Raw genomic sequence first — 27,480 nt, 5'->3', positions numbered from 1 at the left:
ATTCAAGTAAATGGCTCTGGGACTTAACATCTTAGGTCATCAGTCCCCCAGAACTTAGAACTACTTAAACCTAACTAACCTAAGGACACCACACACATCCATGCCCGAAACAGAATTCGAACCTGCGACCGTAGCAGTCGCGCGATTCCGGACTGACGCGCCTAGAACCGCTCAGCCACCGCAGCCGGCAAACATTCAAGTAAGCTTTAGACTTTGAAAAAGGGTGGAATATGTTTGACGTAAACTGAATTTGAACAAGAGTTGGTTTTCTATGTGAAATTTTTCAGTTTAGGAACCGATTGTGTAAACTTCGCTGACTGCAAATCAAATTTGACATTAGATCAGAAATTGAACTATATTCAGGACTCAACTCTATTGTATAATGCTAAACTTGGATCCATAGAAACACGTTAAGATTTGATCTTAAGTAGCATGTAACATGTTTGGCAACATGGTTAAAATCCACTATCAACACAATTATTTCACTTTGACCACTGATATTTATTGTACATCATAGACAAGCAGTATTTATTATCAAAGGTGTGGTCCTATAGCCATGGGAACAAGTAAACAGAAAAAGGAGCAATTGTCGAACTTCTGTCAATATGACAATATAATGAAACAGATAGTTGCGGCTTGCCATAAAGTGGAGATGCTAAGTCGTGAAAGGGCACAGCAAAAGACTGTCGGAAAGTTAGCTTTCGGTCAGCAAGACCTTTGTCAAAAATAAACGAAATACACACGGGCACAAACTAACACTAACACAACTCACACATATGACCACAGTCTCTGGCAGTCTGGCAGCTGGAGCCAGACGGTGAGAAGCAGGCAACCGAGTGGGGGCGGGGGGGGGGGGGGGGGGGGGGGGGGGCAAGGAGGAGGTTTGGGTGGGAAGGGGAAGTGGCGGCAGGATAGGGGTGGGGAAGGTATAGTGCTACTGGGAGGGTGCAGGGACCAGTTGGTAGCTTAGACCGGGGGGGGGGGGGGGGGGGGGGGTTAGCAGAAAAGGAGAGAAATAAAAAGACTGGGTACATTGGTGGAATAGAGGGCTGTGTAGTGCTGGAATGGGAATGGGGAAGGAATAGAGGGGTAACGACAATAACTAATGGAAGATGAGGCCAGGAGGGTTACAGGAATGTAGGATATATTGCAGCAAGAGTTCCTAACTGCACTGGTATTGGTGGGAAGGATCCAGATGGCACAGGCTGTGAAGCAGTCATTAAAATGAAGGAAGTCATGTTGGGCAGCATGTTCAGCTACAGGTTAGTCCAGTTGTTTCTTGGCCATAGTCTGTTGGTGGATATTCATGCAGACAGATAGCTTGTTGCTTGTCATGCCAATGTAGAATGAAGCACAGTGGATGCAGTTTAGCTTATAGGTCACTTTACGGGTTTCACAGGTAGCCCTTCCTTTTACAGGATAAGTGATGTTTGTGGCAGAACTGGAGTAGGTGGTGGTGCGAGGATGTATGGGACAGGCCTTGCATCTAGGTCTGTTATAGGGATATAAGCCACGAGGCAAGTGGTTGGGAGCAGGGCTTGTGTAGGAATGGGCAAGTATAATGTGTAGATTTGGTGGGCAGCGGAACTCCACTGTGAGAAGGCCGCACTGTTTGAGGCGCCATGTCACGGACTGCGCGGCCCCTCCCGCTGGAGGTTTGACTTCTCCCGCAGGCATGGGTGTGTGTGTGTTTTGTTTGTTCTTAGCATAAGTTAGTTTAATTAGTGTTTAAGTCTAGGGACCGATGACCTCAGCAGTTTGATTCTGTAGAAACACACACACACACACACACACACACACTCTCTCTCTCTCTCTCTCTCTCTCTCTCTCTCTCTCTCTCTCTCTCTCTCTCTCTCTATATATATATATATATATATACAAAGATGTAGTGACTTACCAAATGAAAGTGCTGGCAGGTCGACAGGCACACAAACATACACACAAAATTCAAGCTTTCGCAACAAACTATTGCTTTATATATATATATATATATATATAAAAAAAAAGAAAGATGATGAAACTTACCAAACAAAAGCGCTGGCAGGTCGATAGACACACAAACAAACACAAACATACACACAAAATTCTAGCTTTCGCAACCAATGGTTGCCTCGTCAGGAAAGAGGGAAGGAGAAGGAAAGACAAAAGGATATGGGTTTTAAGGGAGAGGGTAAGGAGTCATTCCAATCCCGGGAGCGGAAAGACTTACCTTAGGGGGAAAAAAGGACAGGTATACACTCGCACACACACACATATCCATCCACACATACACAGACACAAGCAGACATTTGTAAAGGCAAAGAGTTTGGGCAGAGATGTCAGTCGGGGCGGATGTACAGAGGCAAAGATGAAGTTGAAAGACAGGTGAGGTATGAGCGGCGGCAAATTGAAATTAGAAATTAGCGGGGATTGAGGCCTGGCGGATAGCGAGAAGAAAGGATATGCTGAAGGGCAAGTTCCCATCTCCGGAGTTCTGACAGGTTGGTGTTAGTGGGAAGTATCCAGATAACCCGGACAGTGTAACACTGTGCGAAGATGTGCTGGCCGTGCACCAAGGCATGTTTAGCCACAGGGTGATCCTCATTACCAACAAACACTGTCTGCCTGTGTCCATTCATGCGAATGGACAGTTTGTTGCTGGTCATTCCCACATAGAACGCTTCACAGTGTAGGCAGGTCAGTTGGTAAATCACGTGGGTGCTTTCACACGTGGCTCTGCCTTTGATCGTGTACACCTTCCGGGTTACAGGACTGGAATAGGTGGTGGTGGGAGGGTGCATGGGACAGGTTTTACACCGGGGGCGGTTACAGGGGTAGGAGCCAGAGGGTAGGGAAGGTGGTTTGGGGATTTCATAGGGATGAACTAAGAGGTTGCGAAGGTTAGGTGGACGGCGGAAAGACACTCTTGGTGGAGTGGGGAGGATTTCATGAAGGATGGATCTCATTTCAGGGCAGGATTTGAGGAAGTCGTATCCCTGCTGGAGAGCCACATTCAGAATCTGATCCAGTCCCGGAAAGTATCCTGTCACAAGTGGGGCACTTTTGGGGTTCTTCTGTGGAAGGTTCCGGGTTTGAGGAGATGAGGATGTGGCTCTGGTTATTTGCTTCTGTACCAGGTCGGGAGGGTAGTTACGGGATGCAAAAGCTGTTTTCAGGTTGTTGGTGTAATGGTTCAAGGATTCCGGACTGGAGCAGATTCGTTTGCCACGAAGACCTAGGCTGTAGGGAAGGGACCGTTTGATGTGGAATGGGTGGCAGCTGTCATAATGGAGGTACTGTTGCTTGTTGGTGGGTTTAATGTGGACGGACGTGTGAAGCTGGCCATTGGACAGGTGGAGGTCAACGTCAAGGAAAGTGGCATGGGATTTGGAGTAGGACCAGGTGAATCTGATGGAACCAAAGGAGTTAAGGTTGGAGAGGAAATTCTGGAGTTCTTCTTCACTGTGAGTCCAGATCACGAAAATGTCATCAATAAATCTGTACCAAACTTCGGGTTGGCAGGCCTGGGTAACCAGGAAGGCTTCCTCTAAGCGACCCATGAATAGGTTGGCATACGAGGGGGCCATCCTGGTACCCATGGCTGTTCCCTTTAATTGTTGGTATGTCTGGCCTTCAAAAGAGAAGAAGTTGTGCGTCAGGATGAAGCTGGCTAAGGTAATGAGGAAAGAGGTTTTAGGTAGGGCGGCAGGTGATCGGCGTGAAAGGAAGTGCGCCGATCACCTGCCGCCCTACCTAAAACCTCTTTCCTCATTACCTTAGCCAGCTTCATCCTGACCCACAACTTCTTCTCTTTTGAAGGCCAGACATACCAACAATTAAAGGGAACAGCCATGGGTACCAGGATGGCCCCCTCGTATGCCAACCTATTCATGGGTCGCTTAGAGGAAGCCTTCCTGGTTACCCAGGCCTGCCAACCCGAAGTTTGGTACAGATTTATTGATGACATTTTCGTGATCTGGACTCACAGTGAAGAAGAACTCCAGAATTTCCTCTCCAACCGTAACTCCTTTGGTTCCATCAGATTCACCTGGTCCTACTCCAAATCCCATGCCACTTTCCTTGACGTTGACCTCCACCAGTCCAATGGCCAGCTTCACACGTCCGTCCACATTAAACCCACCAACAAGCAACAGTACCTCCATTATGACAGCTGCCACCCATTCCACATCAAACGGTCCCTTCCCTACAGCCTAGGTCTTCGTGGCAAACGAATCTGCTCCAGTCCGGAATCCTTGAACCATTACACCAACAACCTGAAAACAGCTTTTGCATCCCGTAACTACCCTCCCGACCTGGTACAGAAGCAAATAACCAGAGCCACATCCTCATCTCCTCAAACCCGGAACCTTCCACAGGAGAACCCCAAAAGTGCCCCACTTGTGACAGGATACTTTCCGGGACTGGATCAGATTCTGAATGTGGCTCTCCAGCAGGGATACGACTTCCTCAAATCCTGCCCTGAAATGAGATCCATCCTTCATGAAATCCTCCCCACTCCACCAAGAGTGTCTTTCCGCCGTCCACCTAACCTTCGCAACCTCTTAGTTCATCCCTATGAAATCCCCAAACCACCTTCCCTACCCTCTGGCTCCTACCCCTGTAACCACCCCCGGTGTAAAACCTGTCCCATGCACCCTCCCACCACCACCTATTCCAGTCCTGTAACCCGGAAGGTGTACACGATCAAAGGCAGAGCCACGTGTGAAAGCACCCACGTGATTTACCAACTGACCTGCCTACACTGTGAAGCGTTCTATGTGGGAATGACCAGCAACAAACTGTCCATTCGCATGAATGGACACAGGCAGACAGTGTTTGTTGGTAATGAGGATCACCCTGTGGCTAAACATGCCTTGGTGCACGGCCAGCACATCTTCGCACAGTGTTACACTGTCCGGGTTATCTGGATACTTCCCACTAACACCAACCTGTCAGAACTCCGGAGATGGGAACTTGCCCTTCAGCATATCCTTTCTTCTCGCTTTCTGCCAGACCTCAATCTCCGCTAATTTCTAATTTCAATTTGCCGCCGCTCATACCTCACCTGTCTTTCAACTTCATCTTTGCCTCTGTACATCCGCCCCGACTGACATCTCTGCCCAAACTCTTTGCCTTTACAAATGTCTGCTTGTGTCTGTGTATGTGTGGATGGATATGTGTGTGTGTGCGAGTGTATACCTGTCCTTTTTTCCCCCTAAGGTAAGTCTTTCCGCTCCCGGGATTGGAATGACTCCTTACCCTCTCCCTTAAAACCCATATCCTTTTGTCTTTCCTTCTCCTTCCCTCTTTCCTGATGAGGCAACCATTGGTTGCGAAAGCTAGAATTTTGTGTGTATGTTTGTGTTTGTTTGTGTGTCTATCGACCTGCCAGCGCTTTTGTTTGGTAAGTTTCATCATCTTTCTTTTTAGATATATTTTTCCCACGTGGAATGTTTCCCTCTATTTTTATATATATATATATATATATATATATATATATATATATATATATATATATATATATATATATAAAAAAAACAAAGATGAGGTGACTTACCGAACAAAAGCGCTGGCAGGTCGATAGACACACAAACAAACACAAACACACACACAAAATTCAAGCTTTCGCAACAAACTGTTGCCTCATCAGGAAAGAGGTAAGGAGAGGGGAAGACGAAAGGAAGTGGGTTTTAAAGGAGAGGGTAAGGAGTCATTCCAATCCCGGGAGCGGAAAGACTTACCTTAGGGGGAAAAAAGGACAGGTATACACTCGCACACACGCACATATCCATCCACACATACAGACACAAGCAGACATATTTAAAGACAAAGAGTTTGGGCAGAGATGTCAGTCGAGGCAGAAGTGTAGAGGCAAAGAAGTTGTTGAAAGACAGGTGAGGTATGAGTGGCGGCAACTTGAAATTAGCGGAGATTGAGGCCTGGCGGATGACGAGAAGAGAGGATATACTGAAGGGCAAGTTCCCATCTCCGGAGTTCGGATAGGTTGGTGTTGGTGGGAAGTATCCAGATAACCCGGACGGTGTAACACTGTGCCAAGATGTGCTGGCTGTGCACCAAGGCATGTTTAGCCACAGGGTGATCCTCATTACCAACAAACACTGTCTGCCTGTGTCCATTCATGCGAATGGACAGTTTGTTGCTGGTCATTCCCACATAGAATGCATCACAGTGTAGGCAGGTCAGTTGGTAAATCACGTGGGTGCTTTCACACGTGGCTCTGCCTCTGATCGTGTACACCTTCCGGGTTACAGGACTGGAGTAGGTGGTGGTGGGAGGGTGCATGGGACAGGTTTTGCATCGGGGGGGGGGGGGGGGGGTTAATTTCAAGTTGCCGCCACTCATACCTGTCTTTCAACAACTTCTTTGCCTCTACACTTCTGCCTCGACTGACATCTCTGCCCAAACTCTTTGTCTTTAAATATGTCTGCTTGTGTCTGTATGTGTGGATGGATATGTGCGTGTGTGCGAGTGTATACCTGTCCTTTTTTCCCCCTAAGGTAAGTCTTTCCGCTCCCGGGATTGGAATGACTCCTTACCCTCTCCTTTAAAACCCACTTCCTTTCGTCTTCCCCTCTCCTTACCTCTTTCCTGATGAGGCAACAGTTTGTTGCGAAAGCTTGAATTTTGTGTGTGTGTTTGTGTTTGTTTGTGTGTCTATCGACCTGCCAGCGCTTTTGTTCGGTAAGTCACCTCATCTTTGTTTTTATATATAATTTTTCCCACGTGGAATGTTTCCTTCCATTATATATATATATATATATATATATATATATATATATATATATATATATATATATATAGTTTCCACGCGGGAAAAATATGTGTATTTGTGTATGTATGTGTTTGTTTGTGTTTCTATCGACCTGCCAGCGCTTTTGTATGGTAAGTCACACATCTTTGTTTATATATATATATATAGAGGGAAACATTCCATGTGGGAAAAATATATCTAAAAACAAAGATGATGTAACTTACCAAACGAAAGTGCTGGCATGTTGATAGACACACAAACATACACACAACATAAGCTTTCGCAACCAACGGTTGCTTCATCAGGAAAGAGGGAAGGAGAGGGAAAGACGAAAGGATGTGGGTTTTAAGGGAGAGGGTAAGGAGTCATTCCAATCCCGGGAGCGGAAAGACTTACCTCAGGGGGAAAAAAGGACAGGTATACACTCGCATACACACACATATCCATCTGCACATACACTGACACAAGCAGACATTTGTAAAGGCAGAGAGTTTGGGTAGAGATGTCAGTCGAGGCGGAAGTATAGAGGCAAAGATGTTGTTGAATGACAGGTGAGGTATGAGTGGCAGCAACTTGAAATTAGCGGAGGTTGAGGCCTTTCAATGTGGGAACGACCAGCAACAAACTGTCCATTCGCATGAACGGACACAGGCAGACAGTGTTTGTTGGTAATGAGGATCACCCTGTGGCTAAACATGCCTTGGTGCACGGCCAGCACATCTTGGCACAGTGTTACACCGTCCAGGTTATCTGGACACTTCCCAGTAAAACCAACGTATCAGAACTCCGGAGATGGGAACTTGCCCTTCAATATATCCTCTCTTCCCATTACCCACCAGGCCTCAACCTCCGCTAATTTCAAGTTGCCGCCGCTCATACCGCACCTGTCATTCAACAACATCTTTGCCTCTGTACTTCCGCTTCGACTGACATCTCTGCCTAAACTCTTTGCCTTCACATGTCTGCTAGTGTCTGTATATGTGCGGATGGATATATGTGTGTGTGTGTGTGTGTGTGTGTGTGTGTGTGTGTGTGTGTATACCTTCCCTTTTTCCCCCTAAGGTAAGTCTTTCCACTCCCGGGATTGGAATGACTCCTTACTGTCTCCCTTAAAACCCACATCCTTTCGTCTTTCCCTCTTTCCTGATGAAGCAACCGTGGGTTGCGAAAGCTTGGATTTTGTGTGTGTATGTTTGTGTTTGTTAGTGTCTCTATCAACATACCAACGCTTTCGTTTGGTAAGTTACATCATCTTTGTTTTTAGATATATTTTTCCCACGTGGAATGTTTACCTCTACTATATTCATATCATTAAATATAATAATGGTTTCACTGAGGCCTTCGAAGACCACAATTACCATCCTAAACTTCTATAGGAACAGATCTTCTGTGACTTATCTCTCCAGTCACTCACCGACCCCCAAATTCCCACCATCCGGCCACAGAGGAAAATTCCCCTCATGATTCAGTATTATGCAGGACTGGAGCAAGTGAATCACATTCCGCCAGGGTTTCGACTACCTCTTATCGTGTACTTAAGTGAGGAATGTCCTGTCCACTATCCTTTCCACCCCTCCCCCAGTGGTATTCCGCTCCCCACCAAATGTACACAATATAGTTGTCCAGTCCTACACAACCCCTGCTGCTAATCCCTTGCTTCATGGCTCATACATCTGTTATACACCTAATGCAAGACCTGTCCTGTACACCACCACCACCACCACCACCCACGCCAATCTGACCACAAGCATCACCTATCCCATCAAACGCAGGGATACCTGTGAAACCAGTCATGCAATCTACAAGCTAAGCTGCAACCACTGTGCTTTGTTCTATGTGGGCATGACAACCAACAAGCTTTCTGTCCACATGAATGGCCATGACAAACTGCAGCAAAGAAACATCTGAGCTACTCAACTGCTGAGCACACAGCCTGACATGACATACTTCACTTCAATGATGCTTCAAAGCCTGTGCCATCTGCATAATTCCTACCAACACCAGCTTTTCTGAATTGCGCAGGTGGGAACTTTCCCTGCAATACATCGTATGTTTCCACAACCCTTCTGGCCTCAACTTCGATTAGTCACTGTCCTACCCTGCTATCCCTCTCCCTCCCCACCCCAGTCTCCTCCTCATCCCCACCACTCAGATTGGTATATATGAAGATGGTATCTGTACAGATACCATTGGTGATCTTCCAGCTCTCTAAGAATGAAATTACCATGAAATCAGACCTTTAGCTGCTTACAGGCACTGATAAATATCAACAGGGACAGTTGAAAATGTGTGCGCCGACCAGGTCTCGAACCCGGAATCTCCTGCTTATGTGGTAAGTGCTCTATCCTACTGAGCCATCGATGACACAGAGGATAGTGCGACTGCAGAGACTTATCTCTGGCACGCTCCCCATGAGACCCACATTTCCAACTTACTGTCCACATACTACATTTGTAGTGCCCCTGCCCACTATACTCATTACTGGCATCAGTCAATCTACTGATTCCTGCAAGAGTTTGAGCAACATGAGTGCATCCACACCGAAGAAGATTGGCTGGAAAGTCTTATTTATATGAAGATGGTATCTGTTCTTTCAGACATGATGAAAATGTGTGCCCCGACATGTCCAAAAGAACAGATACCATCTTCATATAGATAAGACTCACTGGCTAATGATCTTCTTCAGTGCGGATGAACTCACACTGATCGAACTCTTACAGGAATCGGTATATTTACTGCCACGAGAAATGAGTATGGTGGGCAGGTGTACTACAAATGTGGTGTGCAAACAGAAAGTTGGAAAGTGTGGGTCTCGCGGGGAGCATGCCAGAGATAAGTCCCTGCAGCCACACAATCCTCTGCGTCCTCAGTTGCTCAGTAGGATAGAACGTCTGCCATGTGAGCAGGAGGCCCCGGGTTCCAGTGCCAGTCATGGCACACATTTTTCAACTGTCCCCGTTGATATTTATCAATACCTGTAAGCAGCTAAAGGTGTAATTTCATACTTAGATTGATAGTCCTTTCATACATAGCTGCTTGCAGTCTGGCCTCAGCAGCCAGATATAATGGTCATGTTATTAGAGAAGGAAAGTTGCTACCCACTATATAGCGAAGATGCTGAGTTGCAATAGGCACAACAAACAGATTCACACAATTATAGCTTTCGGTCATTAAGGCCTTTGTCAACAATAGACACACATACATACTCACGCAAATGCAACTCGCACACACGTCGGCAGTCTCAGGCAACTGAAACCACACTGCGAGCAGCAGCACCAGTGCATGATAGGAGTAGCAATTGGGTGGGGGTAAGGAAGAGGGTGAGGTGGGGAGGGGGACAGGGAGGGATAGTACGGTGGGGGTGGCAGACAGTGAAGTGCTGCAGTTTAGATGGAGGGCACGAGAGAAGGTGAGGAGGGGGAGGGAGGGGGGGGGAGTAGTGGAAACGAGAGAAATAAAAAGACTGGGTGCAGCAGTGAAATGACAGCTGCGTAATGCTGGAATGGGAACAGGAAGGGCTGGGTGGGTGAGGACACTGACTAACAAAGGTAGAGGCCAGGAGGGTTACAGGAACGTAGGGATTACAGGGAAAGTTCCCACTTGCACAGTTCAAAAAAGCTGGTGTTGGTGGGAAGGATCCATATGGCACCAGCTGTGAAGCAGTGATTGAAATGAGGGATATCGTGTTTGGCAGCGTGTGCAGCAACAGGGTGGTCCACTTTTATCTTGGCCACAGTTTGTCGGTAACCATCCATGCGGACCAACATCTTGTTGGTTGTCATGCCTACATAGAAGGCAGCACAGTGGTTGCAACTTAGCTTGTAAAACATGTGACTGGTTTCACAGGTAACCCTGCCTTTGATGGGATACGTGATGTTAGTTACTGGACTGAAGTAGGTGGTGGTGGGAGGATGTGTGGGACAGGTATTGCATCTAGGTCTATTACAGATGTATGAGCCATGAGATAAGCGATTGGGAGCAGGGGTTGTGTAAGAATGGACGAGTATATTGTGTAGGTTCGGTGGACAGCGGAATACCACTTTAGGAGTAGTGGGAAGGATAGTGGGCAGGATATTTCTCATTTCAGGGCACAATGAGAGGTAGTCGAAAATCTGGTGGAGAATTTAATTCAATTGCTTCAGTCCTGGGTGGCAATGAGTTACAAGGGGAATGCTCCTCTGTGGCCGAACTGTGGGATTTTGGGAGGTGGTGGGAGACTGGAAAGATAAGACACAGCAGATTTGTTTTTTGTTGAGTGTTGGAAGGATAATTACGGTCAGTGAAGGCTTCAGTGAGATCCTCAGTATATTCCAAGTGGGACTGCTCGTCACTGCAGATGCGACAACAACAGGTGGCTAGGCTGTACGGAAGGGACTTCTTGGTATGGAATGGGTGGCAGCTGTCGAAGTGGAGGTATTGCTGGTAGTTAGTAGGTTTGATATGGATGGAGGAACTGATGTAGCTATCTCTGAGGTGGAGGTCAACATCTAGGAAGGTGGCTTGTTGGGTTGAGTAGGACCAGATGAAGCAAATGGGGGAGAAGTTGTTGAGGTTCTGGAGGAATGTGGATAGGGTGTCCTCACATTCGATCCAGATAGCAACCATGTCTTAAATGAATCTGAACTAGGTGAGCGGTTTAGGATTCTGGGTTTTTAGGAAGGATTCCTCTAAATGGCCCATGAATAGGTTGGCATAGGATGGTGCCATGCAGGTGCCCACAGCCATACCCCGGATTTGTTTGTAGGTAATGCCTTCAAGGGAGAAGTAATTGTGAGTGAGGATATAGTTGGTCATGGCGACTAGGAAGGAGGTTGTTGATTTGGACTCCATAGGGCGTTTGGAAAGGTACTGTTCAATAGCAGTAAGGGCATGGGCATTAGGAATGTTAATGTACAGGGAGGTGGCATCAATAGCGACAAGCAGGGCACCGTGTGGTAAAGGGACAGGAACTGTGGAGAGTCAGTGGAGGAAATGGTTGGAATCTTTTATATAGGAGGGTAGGTTCAAGGTAATAGGTTGAAGGTGTTGGTCTACTAGAGCAGAGATTCTCTCAGTGAGGGCAAAGTAACCTGCCAAAATGGTGCGTCCTGGGTGGTTGTGTTTATGGACTTACTTGTTTAACAGTATTTTTGTTGTGCTTATCTGTGACTCAACATCTCTGCTATATAGTGAGCAGCAATATATCCTTTTCATAATATTGGCATTATTCCATACTGGATTTTTCATTGTTTTATTCCTAAGAGTGTATTAGTTGTATTCCGTTCTTGCCTGAAAGAAGCAGCTAATGAATTTATATTCTCCCTTACTTCTCCAATTGGAGCATTGGCTCTTCCACAATTTCCTCCCAAACATCAACTCTGGTTTGTTCTGTATTTTGTACTATGGGTCTGTGGATCCCACAAGCATCTAGGTTGTGCTGTTAGAAACATTATGTTCTTTTGTAATGAACATTACATTCTCTTACAACTGCTTTATCATACAACTCATGTTCAACAGCAACGGTACTTTATGTGCAAAAACACGATAGAATAAGAAAGCGTATGCTCTCTGCCTCTGTGGTCTAGGGGTAGCATCTTTTGATTAGTAATCAAAGTGTCCTCAGTCCCGGGTTCGAATCCCGCCACGTAGTGATATGGGCCAGGCAAATGCCCAGTGCGCAGGACATTTATAAATGGGCATTTGTGCACATCAGTTTTAAATGCTCAAAATCTGGGCATTTATAAAAAAAGTACGTTTAAAAATTGTTACTGCTAGAATGTATTATTTACCAATTGAAATAAGAGGTGGAACTGACATTAAAAAGGTAATAAATGTTTATACTTAAAGCTATGTATATCGTTCTTTCCCTTTATTACTAAGAGCAATGGGAAACAAGAAAAAACACTGTCCTTGGGTCATCACATTGTAATGTAACATACTTTATAATCCGTGTCAAATCTCAGAATATTATTGAAGAATGATTACTAATAACAAAATCATTACTAAATGCATTAAACAGCTGTTATGGGTTTCTTGATGATAAATTTATTCTTAAATGTTAAACTGTTTTCAGTGAGGGGAGGGGGAGAAAAACCATGTTATATCTGCTGCTACAGGTCGTTTCTTCAGTAGTTAGAGAAGAATGGGTACTCTAGTAAGGAAATAATTAAGAGTTTTGAGACCGAATAACAGGAGGCCTAAGGACAACGATAGGACACAGCGATGGAAGAACACGGTTTCTCTACCCTTCATAAAAAAAAGTGACGGATCAGATCGGCAAGATTCTAAGGAAACATGACGTTCGACCAATTTTCAAACCAACTAAGAAAATAGGCCAAGCACTTCGTTCTGTTAAGGACAAATGTCCCCCTCTGTCTGCAAGTGGTGTATATAAGATTCCATGTACGTGTGGCAAGGTCTACATTGGAACTACAAAGAGAAGTGGGAATACATGGATGAAGGAACATAAAAGTCTTTGCCAACTAGGGAAAACAGACAAATCAGCCATGGCAGAACATGCTCTACAATCAGGTGATCATGTAGTGAAATTTTAGGAAACTGAAGTTTTATGTACTATGACAAAATATTATTCATGGCTATATAGAGAAGCCATCGAAATATATAAACATGGGGATAATTTTAACAGAAAAGAAGAAGCAATGAAACTCAGTGATACATGGACTGTGGCACTACAGAATCGATGAGAAGTTTTTTACCTTTAACGTACTATAATCGATAGTTGAAAAATTTTATCTTTGACAATGCTTATCTCTGCTATCATGTGAAATCCAGACCACACCCACATTCCAAGGTATTTAGGCCACTCTTCGATGTCCGACTCATCAGTCGGTAAGACTCAGCACAACCAGGAGCCCCAACGAAGATGTCCAACGTAGCCGTGGACAAAACGTCAGGGAATGAAGAGTTCTATGGACCACGGCCATACAACCTGGAAAAATTCTCAGTTGCTGAAAAACATCATCCACACAATTCTGAAGGTTGCACACGAGCTGATGAGTGCTAGAATTAACGCACAATCAGCTTAACAGCCCATGCATCCAAGTTGCTGACAGGAATAATACACAGAAAAATGGAAACAAAATTGAGGGTGTGTAAGATGATGATTCATTTGGCTTTAGGAAAGGTAAAGGCACCAAAGAGGCAATTCTGATGATGTGGCTGATAATGGAAGCAAGACAAAAGAAAAATAAAGACTTGTGCATAGGATTTGCAAATTTGGAAAAAGCATTCGACAATGTCAAATGGTGCACAATGTTCAAAATTCTGAGAAAAACAGGGATAAGCTATGGGGAAAGACGGGTAATACACCGTAAGTACAAGAGGCAAGAGGGAACAGTAAAAGTGGAACACCAAGAATGAAGTGCTTGTATTAAAATGGGTGTAAGGCAGGAAAGTAGTCCTTCGCCCCTACTGTTCAGTCTATACACTGAAGAAGCAATGACAAAAGTAGAGAAAAGGTTCAAGAGTGATATTCTTTCACCCCGAATTTTAATTCAAATGATTACATTTACTGATGAGATTGCTATCCTCATTGACAGTGAAGAAGAATTAAAAATATGTTGAATGGAATGAACAGCCCAATGAATAAAGAATAAGGACTGAGAGTAAAACAGGAAAAGACGAAAGTAATGAGAAGTTGCAGAAATGTGAAGAGCAAGAAACTTAACATCACAGTTGGTGACCACAAAGTATTTGAAGTTAAAGAATTCTGCTACCTAGGCACCCAAATAACCCATGGTGGACAGAGCAGGGATGACATAAAAAGCAGATTGGCACTGGTAAAAAGAGCATTTCTGGCCAAGAGAAGTATACTAGTCTCAGACATAGGACATAACTTGAGGAAGAAATTTCTGAGAATGTATTTTTGGGGCATAACATCATACGGTAGTGAGACATGGACCGTGGGAAAAGTGGCAAAGAAGAGAATTGAAGCATTTGAGGTATGGTGCTACACAAAAATGTTCAGAATTAGGTGGGCTGGTAAGTTAATGAATGAGGAGGTTTTCTGCAGAATCAGAGACGAAAACATTGGCAAGAAAAAGGGACAGGATGGTAGGACATCTGCTAAGACATAATGGAATAACTTCCCTGGTACTAGAGGGAGCTGTAGAGGGTAAAAACTGTAGAGGAAGATACACCGGAACACATCTAGTAAATAATTGAGGATGTAGGGTGCAAGTTCTACTCTGAGATAAAGAGGCTGGCATAGGAGAGGAAATTGTGGCGGGCCGCATCAAACCAGTTAGATGACTGATGACACAAAATCTCTGTCCTGTTTTTCCTCTGTGGAAGGACTGGACTAGCATGTACTCAGCTCCATGATGCCAAACCCGATTGAGAGGTAGTGGATCCACAGTCGAAACGTCAAGGCCAGGTGGGTGCTGTGCGGACCCATGCCCCTCCATACCACGTCTGATAATAATTGACAGAGGACGACATGGCAGTCATTGATTATCATGTGGGTTCTCGTTTTCTGTTAACCAGGCAACAGCGAAGGTGAAGCATTACAACATCCTTCAACAAATTCATGGATGTGGTATCCTACATGAATCTTTCTTCCACTCTCTGTAGTCTCACCTAAGTATCACGAAAGGTCGTATATGTGGAGGAAAAAATTCCTATATTTTCTGGTTAAAAACAGACTTTTTCCCATGTGCAAAAGACACCACGCCCCAGGTGAAAATACATTTTTTTCTGTGTTAAGTGACAATATACATTTCCATCACAGCTTCAAAACTTGTCAATCTTTTGAATGGTAGAGATTTTATACACAAGCACTGAACTTCCTGACACTTTAGGAAATGAAACCCAGCAAAATAACAATGCATTTTGAAAAGATCTTCGATTGGTGGCAACATGTGCACTTTACATTTTCGTATTAAGAAAGTATAAATCTGAATTCCATGAACTACAGCACGCTAGCTTCCGAAGCACTAAAATTGTGATTGTGCTGCACACATCAGATATTCAGAGCATAGGACACACGATGTAGTCAGCCAATAGCAACATCACTGTTAGATAGTGCGAACACACAAAGAGATAAGTTAATTGTTAAAATTAATACACCAGTGTTGCCTTTTGTTGTCTATTTATAGAATCACTTCAAAAGAAGCAGCAGTGAAGAACACTGAGTTTTCTGTAGAAAAGCCAGTTATGTGTGAAATGCTCAAGAACTCACCTCACACTTGATAAATATAATTTTTGCCCTTATTACTGCATTTGTAATCTATGAAAGAACTGTAATAAATATGAAAAGCTAACCTCAAAGCTTAGTCTTTCTTAACTTGCGTTACCCTTTAAGATATATCAAACACCAATGTCCTTGTGCAGTTTTAATTAATGCCATAAATGGCTGGTTGTCTTGGCCCGAAAATTTGCTCAGCGAATGGTTCTCAAAATGTTAAGTTTCGCTCCACGATTTAAGAAATTCATTACAGATTGTCACATATAACATAATTCATCTTGTGAAAAAGGAATTTTACTGTGAGAGTAACACTTCTCAAAGCACTATCCACATTTTCCTGTGATCCATTAGAAATGTAAACAATTGTGACATCACACTCATCAAAAGCGGCTCATTGTATTGCAACAAAGTATTGTACAGTCTTCATCCTAAAGCCTTTTGACATATTTTTCTGTCGGCAGACGCCTTTGAGTGCACTGCATTATGTTGGTGTAAATGGCACATTTTCTTTGCAACTTTGGTATTTTTCCCTCGTTTATGTTTTATTGCTGCAGTAGTATTCTGCAGTACCAGGGTAACGTAAAATTCTTTGTAAGAGTATCAGTTCTTACCAATCAAAATTACAAAAATTTAACTGAGAACTACAACAATGAAAAATTCTCATGTTTATCGTGGATTTCCTGGTCGTTCTGGGGTGCATACAACCAGCTCGATGCTGCAGCGGGCGACTGAGTGGCAATTGTGTAGTCAAGCAAATGATCAGGCCAGCTGTCTGAGCAGAGGATGCTCAAACTAGCATGAAAGAAGTCAAATGCAGTTGCTCTCTGCATCTAGAGCGACTATGTTGACATTAGCATGAACTACACACACTAATTAATTCACTCAAGCACAAATGCCTGATGCAGACTTGTATTATACACAGATGTTTTGCCAAAAAATTTGTGAATGTGAAACTTATTTTTCAAGGCATACAAATAACTATACATTAATAAATGAAAAATTTAAAAAACAGGGGAAGACTGGTAACAAACTGCAATATAATTTTATTTACACGATGACTGGTTTCGACAGCATTATCATGTCTCAGTTGACCTATTGTTATTTAAACTAGCCATTACATTAATAAAGTGGTACTAGTTCTTCTAGGAAGATGTGGCTTCCTTTCTCGAATTCTCTGAGGCTATGGTAGGATATCTGTATAAAAGATATCACATTCACATATGTAGATCCACGGCGAATACTCACCTCATTTTCGGGCCACCCAGCTTTCCTCTTACGCGACATCTTCTTCTGCAGAGCTGCAGCAAGAACGGCACCACCATTGACCATTTCCGGTACAACAGGAGACGTGGGCCGCGACGGCCCGCCATTGTTGGTGCTGACGGAAGGCACCGGGAGGGTTCCACTGCCAGAGGTGACGGTGCTGGTAGTGCTGGGTTTGGCATTGCCAGAGCTCGGGTGCACGGGCGTCGAGCACGCCGACGATGTCTGCTTCTTGGGTGTCGACATCCCCGTACCGGGACCGGCACCATCGCGTCGCGGGTACTGCACTTTCCGAGTATCCAAGCGGTCTTCCGTGACCCACTCATCGAGCCGCTTATTGACTGCAAAATGACAACAATTTTATACACTGACATGCTAATTTTAAACTACTCTACAAATACGGAATAAACAAGCATATTTCAAATCCAAAATAGAGTACATAAAAAAAGATCAAGGTATAATGTCTTGTTGATGATGAAGTCACTGGAGACAGAGAGGGTGCAAGATGAGAAAGGGGAAAGAAATTAACCACGTCCTTTTCAGAGGAATCATGTTGGTACGTGTCTTAGTCATTTCTGGGAAACTGTAGAAAATCTAAATCTACACTGGTCATTGGGGATTTAAACTGCGAAGCCCAGAGTCTCACCACTTATAATGTACCAGACAGAGAAGCAGACAGTACAGAATAAACACATGTGTTTAATGTATTACACAATACAAGCTAAGCTGCAACCACTGTGCTGCATTCTATGTAGGCATGACAACCAACAAGCTGTCTGTCCACATGAATGGCCACCAACAGGCTGTGGTCAAGAAACGAGTGGACCACCCTTTTGCTGAACATGCTGCCAAACATGATATCCTTCATGTCAATGACTGCTTCACAGCCTGTGCCATATGGATCCTTCCCACCAACAGCAGCTTTTCTGAATTGCGCGGGTGGGAACTTTCCCTGCAATACGCCCTCCAGCCCCTTTCCTGTTCCCGTTCCAGCACTACACAGTCGTCATTCCACCACCACACCCAGTCTTTTTATTTCTCTCCTTTTCCGACCCCCCCCCAGCCCTGCCTAACCTGCAGCACTTCATTGTTCAGTGTGTATGTGTGTCTACAGTTGGCGAAGACCTTAATGGCCAAAAGCTTTAATTGTGAGAATCTTTCTGTCGTGCCAATCTGCGACTCAGCATCTCTGCTATATGGTGAGTAGCAATTTACCTTCTCATACCTTTATAGAAAAAATGACCTGATATTAGTTATATTTAATGGTACATCGGATAATGCAATACAAAAATCAGCTAAACTAAAATGTACAACTTCTACGGCTGATTGTACAAAGCATTTAACCTTAGGTTAAGACAGAAAATGACCTTAGATCAAGCTTAACCTGGAAATCTGCACTGTATAAATGTTAATTCCAGGTCATACTGCCATGAAGTTGGATCGTGTTTGACGGGTGATAATTCGAGGTTCAAAGTCATGTTCAGCTCTAGTCATCAGTTTATAGTGTAATGGCACTACAATTCACCGTTTTTGTTTTTAGCAGATATCAACTGCAATAATAAAAAAGTAATTATTAACAGAAAAAATGGCAACTAAATATGTGACTACGCCATTCGCACACTGCAGATGCTCGAAATACTTTTTTTCAATCTGGGAGGTTACGTTAAGGAAATTACCAAATACGTTGTGTTCTTAATGATCGATCTCGCAACAGTTCTTGAGAGACGACTCTTAATTTATGTGATTAGTTCAAAGACATTTTATGGACACTTAGCAGCAAAGTAAGAAAGGAAAATTCGAAACATTTGGCAGTGAACAGTTAAGTATGGGAATTTTGACAGCAACCAATAACGACTCGACATCACTTATATATGTTCTCTTTCAGCTCAAGTAGCATTAACTATGCAATTTGTATTAAATTTTAACTACTGAACCTGTCCCTAAACTGCTCTGACAATTCCATGTGCATTGATAAATAGAACATAAGCAATTAATTTGAAATTTACTAACAACAAAATCATGTTTCATTTACTGCAATGGCTCAGAGGTTGCGTAGTGGACTGCAGTGCAGATCATCACGTATTTGAACCCATGTCAATTCTTGAATTTTTTTCCCACTTGTTACTACTCTCCCTACTTTATTGGTTGTAAAGATGATTATAACAATATTACCATGCTATTCCATACCATTGAAACAATTCCACACTCACTGTTTTCCGAGCATTCTGGACCACTGTTGGGCAAAATTCGCTGTGCATTATCACTACACAATGTGAATTACATTGTTTACTTTCATTTACTTTACAAATATCTGAGCATTCAGGTGTGTCCATTGAGGACGACGATGACAAGACCCAATGAGCTCCCTGCACATTCCGTAAAGGGTGAATCCAGTATATGTCAAGAGACAATGGACCACTCGACAAGCTGGGCAGTACAGAATGAGAGGTCCAAGTGGGAACAGGTGTGCACAGAGTCAGAAAGGAATGTGGTACTCCAATGTTAAGGCAGATGAAGTTGAGTTGATTGAGAAGATCAGCAGAGAGGGCACCGCTCTGACAGGTTCTGGAATGGCCCCAAAGGGTATGATGTGCATTAAAGTCACAGCAGCTAAAAGGGGTGAGAGAGTTAACTGGAGAAGCTGGAGAATGTCTGCCCTGGCGACACCAAATGACAGAGGTATGTGCATATTACAAAGAGGAAATGTGAATTGAGGAAGGAAATTGTGGACTGCAACAGCTTGCAGCCAGGTGTTCAGTGAGATGGCTTGACTATGAATGTCATCCCAGATGAGCAGCATGACTCCCCCACGAGGCAGAATGCTGTCCTTGGGGGAAGATCAAAGCAGACCAGAAAGACATGCAGGAGGTTAAAGTGGTCGCAAGGATGCAATTTTGTTTCCTGGAGGCAGAAAACAACTAGACGCTGCAATGCCATGAGCAGCTGTAATTCCTCCTTGTTGGATCTAATGCTGTGAACGTTCCACTGGAGGAGAGTCATGAATGAGAAAAGTGAGGAGAGAAAAAAATTAGGCATTTTCACCTCAGTGGCTGCCAAGTGCCACCCTTAGAAGACTTACTGCGACAGGGTGCAGAGGCTGGAGGATCCTGTTCCATGAGATCTACAGAGGTGTCGGCAGTCTCTCTGAGTTGGTCTGCGGATTCCAGCGCAGAAAAACGGTTGAATGCATGCACTGGCGAAACGGAGGTCAGCTGGGTGAGAATATCACATAGCGATACTGAAGAGGATCTCCGAGTTGGTGAAGGAGAAGACTGTTTGTCTTTGTTTGATTTCTTAGAGCCTTTGTGATTGGCACACAGAGACTCAGGTGTTTGCTGGCTGGAGGGACGCAAGAAGTCTTCACATTAATATTCCTTCTGTCCTTTCTGGCCTGCCAGTCGTGTAACAGGGATTTCACTACTGGCAGAGAAGAATTTGTGGCTTCTTGTTGCACAGATGGAGCAGAAGGAGACGGGGATGCTACCGTAACACTGGGCGATTTTGTAACTGCAGTGCTAAATTTGAGGTCATAAGTCTGCATGACCATGTCCTTGGTGGAGTGAGGCATAGCAATAACAGTATTGTACGTGCCTGATGGTAAGACACAGAGCTTTCGAATAGCCAACAACTTGCGAGCAACTGGGTGAGGCACTTTTTCCTTCACCTGGATCTCCTGGACGGCCCACTCGAGATACAAGAGGCAATCTCAAGATGAGGCTGCATGGTCACCATTGCAATTGACACAGCAGGAAGAGGGAGGTGATAACGCAGGAAGAAGGATGGAGGCAATCATCCTCGTGAGCACCCCTACCATATGTAACACATTTGGCCGTGTTTCGATAGGTGTTGTAATGTTGACACTGGTAGCATTGCATTGGGTTTGGAATGTACAGTCGGACCATGATGATTTCATTGACTGCTTTGATCTTTGATGGAACCACTACTCTGTCAAATGCGAGAAAAAGAGTGCATATAGGCACTAACGCTGTATCAACCATTTTCATTACTCGAAGGACTGCAGTGACACCCTAATCAGAGAGGTAAGTCTGGATTTCTCTCTCGGGCATACCATTGAGCAGCCTAGAGTAAACAACACCACAAGAAGAATTCAGCATTTGACGGGCCTCAACATGAACAGGATAGCCATGGAGGAGTGAAGCTGCAAGCACTTGTTGGGCTCGAAAATCAGAGTTGGTCTCCAAAAGCAAAGTGCCATTACGTAAAAAAGAGCAGCATTTCACAGGGCTCGCAACTGCAACACCTTTCTGAATAAAAAACGGATTAACCATAGCAAAAGACTGACCTTCTCCAGTACATTATACCATGAGGAACAGAGATGTGGCTGGGAGATCCTTGGGATCTTTAGCCTCATTCTGTTTATATGTAGAAGACGTAAACTGAGATGATTGGGTCATTGCAAGAAAATATCCCACAAATGCCAGAGTCTTTGATAGAGTGCTCCTTCCAACTGAGGGGAGGGGGGCTCAGAAGGGGCCTCACCCACCTTAGGTGACTGTTCACACATCAGGTCACACCACCTGAACTCCTGACAGAGGGACCAATAGGCAATTTGAGACGGTAATAGCTCAGGCAATCACCCCTCCCTGGGCCTGGCTTGTACCAGGGTTATGTGCCAACCCTACTTGGTGATCCGACGCTGGGAATTATGCGTTTCCCAGTCAGCTGTTACACATCAGATCCATGCGCTGACCTTCAGAAGTGCACAGGGTGGAAGAAGGAACATAGAGGAACCTCAAATGCTGAAGCTGAGGAAGGACAGGAGATGTAGAACGAAGAAAGAAAGAACACACACAGTGTAAGGACTGTTCTGTCAGGCTACTGAAATTTCAGAACATATTCTCAAAAATATCCCGGACATGTTCCCTAAGGGAGGGGGGAAAAGAATAGGAGGAGGATAGACATGCAACACAGAAAGGGAAAGGGTGCTGCAAAGGCTGGGCCCTGTGGTAGCCAAGTACAAACTCACCAAAGAGTGGTGAGCCAACTGGGGGATGGTAGAAGTGAACAAATCTTGCAGATCATTAGTTTTGTAGAAACATTATGAGTAAACCTACCCATCTCTACCTTCTCTAATAGCCCACAGTCCACACATCGACATCAGTTTAGAAAATATTACTACTACAAAACAAAGCACGCCCTTTGCACAGGGCACCTTGCAAATCACAGATGCAGATTAACAGGCAGATTCTATATTCCTATAGACAGTGTTTGACACTGTCACATTGTAGACCACAAACGAAGTATAGGTTCTCAACTATGTCAATGGCTCAAACAATGTTTGAGTAATACAGTCTAGTATACAGTGTTCTGGACCGAGAGTGTTCACCAGAGACAAAGGTAACATTAGGAGTGCCCAGAGACATGTGGTAGGAAGCATGAAGGTAATCACACACTATATGATCAAAAGTTTCCAAACACCCCTATGTACTGCAGAATTGACCACTATACCTCACAGGAGGTGGATCTGCCAGTATAAAAGGAAGTGTGAAGTATTGTGTTGTCAGTAAAGGTGTCACCTGAGCAACAAATCCATCAGGGATGTTTCAATCCTTCTAAAGCTGCCCAATTCAACACTTGGTGATGTGATTTGAAGCGGAAATGTGGAGAAATAATTACAGCTACACGAAGACCAGAAAGCATTCAGTCGAACACTGCAGAGGGTGGTTGTAAGAAATTGCATGAAATCAGCAGATGGAATAACTCTAAAGTTCCAAAGTGTTACCATTAGTCCAGCTAGCACAATGCTGTGTGCAGAGGTTTTTTAAAAAAACCACTGGATACAATGGCCAAGCAGCTCCTCATAAGTCACACATTTCTGTAGCCAATGCTACGTGGTTCTCAAGGCTGTGTAAAGAGTGACGACACTGAATACTGGATGACTGGATATGAGTGATCTGAACTGATGAATTGTGCTCTACCCTGTGGGCATCTCATGGAAGTGTTTGGGTTACCTGCCATCATGTATAGTGCCAACAATGCATACCATAGAGGAACAGTTCAGAGACAATGAGTGTTTGTATCAGCACGATTATAATGTCAACTCTGCTCCAGACTCCAGCATCTGATATCACTACTTTCTCTGGTTATGGCTCTCAAGGAAGAATGGACTGTCATTCTTCAACACACATTTAGACACCTCACTGAAAATGTCTGTAATGAAGGCAATGGGCAGACACATATTCACTAATAAGTATCCAGATACTTTTGATTAGACAGTGTACAGAGAAGACTGCACATTCTGTCTGACCACCTCTTGCTGCCATTTCCCTGGTGCAGTGTGTCATTATTCATGATACATTTCCAAATTCCGTGATTACCCTTGAAGCAGAGACCTTGCCACAAGTGTAGTTTGGAAAGTTAAGGGTCACGCACCATGCCCAGGTAGCTCAGTCGATGAGAACAGTCACTGGAAGGTAGGTTCTGGGTTTGAGTCCTGATTTGGGACACAGGAAGTTTCAAAACAGTGCACACTCTTCTCGAGAGTGAAAGATTCATTCTGGAAACCTATGATTGTGGTCGGCTGCGAAAGCTCTTTAGCACTGATGTGCCAGTCACGTGGTTGCCTGGTGTGGGGATTGGTGGCTGACCCTCAATGAACAAACCGAACATATTATGGATACATAGACAGAAAGGCCAATTACTGCACAATTACAGTAATGTTGAACAATCATTGGAAATACCCACATCCATAAAATATTTAGGAGAATACGTACAGAGCAATTTCAAGTGGAATGACCACACATCAATAATCACAAGTAAGGCAGGTGCCAGACTGAGATTCACTAAAAGAATACTCACAAAATGTAGTTCCCCACAAAGTAATAACTTACAAAACCCTCGTTCAATCGAAACTTGAATATTGCTAGGCAGTATAGGATCTGTTCCAGATTGATCAATGGAGAACTTGGAAGGGTGCTAAAGATTTATTTCACAGAGGTGGTTGTTGTGGTCTTCAGTCCTGAGACTGTTTTTTTTTTTATTTTTTATTTTTTTTTTTGGGGGGGGGGGGGGAGGCGGGGGGGGGGGGGGGTTAAGGGCGCTCAACTACTGAGGTCATTAGCGCCCAGTCACAATTGTTAGAGCACATGGAATCTAATAAAACTCAAGGGGAGGGGGGGACACCAGAAAGTCCTTACAAAGAGGCAGATAAAACAAGGAAAAGAGTTAGATGTCTTTGGACAAGCCAGTCAAAGGTATAAAACGAAGAACACGAGCAGCTGCTCGAGCATCATCAGCTAAAATATCCAGTGAAGTAGATGGCAGGGACAGGACAACTCGAGATTGACTAAAGCGGGGACACGACAATAAAACATGGCGCAATGTTAATGCTTGACCACAAGGGCACTGCGGGGCTGGGTCACCGGAGACCAGGTAGCTGTTGCTAAACCGGCAATGCCCAATCCGCAACCTGGACAGAAGGACCTCTTCTCACCGAGATGGTCGGGAGGAGGTTGTCCAAGCAGTTGGGAACGGTTTTATTGCCCGGAGCTTGTTTCCTTGAAGTGAGGACCAAGTATCCCACCACAAGGACACAAGCCTCTTACAAACAACCTCACTAACGTCAGATGACGGGACACAATGGAAGGCTGACCGAGGCAGGAGGACTGCAGCCTTGGCTGCAGCATCAGCAGCCTCATTCCCAGGCACTCCTACATGTCCGGGAACCCACAGAAAGCTGACAGGAGAGCCATCATCAGCAAAAAAATGGAGGGACTGCTGGATCCGTCGCACCAAGGGATGGACCGGATAGGGAGCTCCAAGGCTCTGAACACTGAGTGAATCAGAGCAGAGTACATACGATGAATGGCGGTGGCGGCGGGCATACTGAACGGCCTGATGAAGAGCAAAAAGCTCGGCCGTAAAGCTGGAACATTGGTCAAGGAGCCGGTATTTAAAGGTGACGGCCCCGACGACAAAGGCACAGCCGACACCATCGTCAGTTTTGGAGCCATCGGTGTAAATAAAGGTGTGACAAGTAAGTCGCGCACGAAGTTCGACAAACCGTGAGCAATACACTGCAGCCGGAGTACCCTCCTTCGGGAGCGAGCTGAGGTCGAGAGAAATATGAACCGGAGCCTGGAGCCAAGGTGGTGTCGGGCTCTCACCCTCTCTGAAGGTGGTAGGGAGGGCAAAATCCAATTGTCGAAGCAGGCGACGGAAGCGGACTCCAGGGGGCAGCAGGGCAGACACATACAACCCATACTGACGGTCGAGAGAATCGGCGAAGAAGGACTGATACGAGGGGTGGTCGGGCATCAGCCGGCAGGCATACTGACACAGCAGTACATCGCGCCGGTAGGTCAATGGTAATTCGGCAACTTCAGCATATAGACTCTCGACAGGACTAGTGTAGAAGGCTCCGGTCGCAAGACGTAACCCCCGATGGTGGATGGAGTTGAGACGGCGTAAGAGGGATGGCCACGCAGACGAGTAGACGAAACTCGGACCGATACAAGCGAAGCAGGACAGTGCGATCCGCTCCCCAAGATGAACCACTAAGAACTCTGAGGACATTAAGGGAACGTGTACAACGGGCCACCAAATAAGAAACGTGCGGGAACCAACAAAGTTTCCTGTCCAGTGTGAGCCCTAGAAACTTAGTTGTTTCCACGAATGGGAGAACAACGGGACCGAGATGTAAGGATGGCGGAAGGAACGCTTTATATCGCCAAAAGTTGATACAAACCGTCTTCTCTTCAGAGAACCGGAAGCCATTTGCCACACTCCATGAGTATAGGCTGTCTAGACAACGCTGAAGGCAGCACTCCAGGAGGCATGTTCTCTGGGCACTGCAGTAGATCGCGAAGTCATTGACAAAGAGAGAGCCTGAGACATTAGGTGGAATGCAATCCATAATTGGATTGATCGCGATGGCAAAAAGGGCTACGCTCAAGACAGAGCCCTGAGGCACTCCGTTCTCCTGGAAGAAGACGTCGGACAATACGGAACCCACACGTACCCTAAACTGTCGATCGGTTAAAAAGGAATCAATAAAAAGGGACAGGCGACCGCGTAGACCCCACCTGTGCAGAGTGCGGAGGATACCTCCTCTCCAACAGGTATCATAAGCCTTCTCCAAATCGAAGAACACGGCGACCGTTTGGCGCTTTCGCATAAAGTTGTTCATGATGAATGTCGACAAGGTCACAAGGTGTCAACAGCAGAGCGGCGGCGACAAAAGCCGCATTGAACATTGGTAAGTAGCCATTGAGATTCAAGAATCCAGACTAACCGAGCGTTAACCATGCGCTCCATCACCTTACAGACACAGCTTGTAAGAGAAATGGGGCGGTAACTAGAAGGAAGGTGTCTATTCTTCCCGGGTTTGGGTATAGGAACAACGACGGCGTCACGCCAACGCATGGGGACCTGACCTTCGGTCCAGACGTGATTGAAGGTACGAAGAAGGAAGCTTTTGCCTGCCGGAGAAAGGTGTACCAGCATCTGAACGTGAATGGCATCTGGCCCCGGAGTAGAGGACCGGGACAGTGCAAGCGCACATTCGAGTTCCCGCATAGTAAAGGGGGCATTATAAGTTTCCAGATTCAGCGAGTGGAAGGAAGGTCACCGAGCCTCTTATGCCTCTTTCCTGGGAAGGAAGGCAGGGTGGTAATGGGCGGAGCTTGAAACCTCCGCGAAAAAGCGGCCGAAGGCATTGGAGACAGCCACAGGATCAACAAGGACCTCATTACCTGAGGTCAGACCAGGTACCGAGGAGTGGGCCTTAATGCCCGACAGCCGGCGCAGGCCACCCCAAATGACAGAAGAGGGAGTAAAACTGATAAAGGAGCTGGTGAAAGAGGCCCAACAAGATTTTCTGCTGTCTTTGATGACTCTACGGCATTGTGCTCGGAGTCGTTTGTATCCAATTCAATTCGCCAACATAGGATGGCGGCGAAAGGTGCGTAAAGCACGTCGTCGAGCACGGATAGCGTCTCTACAAGCCTCATTCCACCAGGGGACGGAAACGCGACATGAAGAAGAGGTAGTAAGAGGAATGGAACGTTCGGCAGCATTGATGATAACAGCCGTGAGGTATTCGACCTGACTGTCACAACTGGGAAAATCGTGGTCCGGAAAGGTCGCCAGGGAGGAGTAAAGTCCCCAGTCAGCTTTCGGTATGTTCCAGCTCGAAGGACATGGGGATGGGGTGTGGTGCAGGAGACGAACGACACAGGGGAAGTGGTCGCTCAAATATGTGTCAGAAAGGACATACCACTCGAACCAACAGGCAAGAGTGGTAGAACAGATCGAGAGGTCC

At 45.2% G+C, this 27,480-nt stretch overlaps 1 protein-coding gene across 1 annotated transcript in view; it reads right to left on the bottom strand.

Annotated features, from left to right (window-relative positions):
* Positions 1-27,480, bottom strand: part of LOC124717302 (histone acetyltransferase Tip60-like) — a 105,459-nt gene that overhangs the window by 71,169 nt on the left and 6,810 nt on the right. Inside the window, exon 4 of the mRNA XM_047244128.1 lies at positions 17,181-17,539. Within this exon, the coding sequence (XP_047100084.1) occupies positions 17,181-17,539 (359 nt within the window). The remainder of the gene's footprint in view (positions 1-17,180; positions 17,540-27,480) is intronic.

Source organism: Schistocerca piceifrons, chromosome 9 (assembly GCF_021461385.2).
Source record: "Schistocerca piceifrons isolate TAMUIC-IGC-003096 chromosome 9, iqSchPice1.1, whole genome shotgun sequence".
NCBI classification, from domain to species: domain Eukaryota; kingdom Metazoa; phylum Arthropoda; class Insecta; order Orthoptera; family Acrididae; genus Schistocerca; species Schistocerca piceifrons.
The sequence above is the reverse complement of the archived record's forward strand: the minus strand, read 5'-3'. Positions and strand labels throughout refer to the sequence as shown.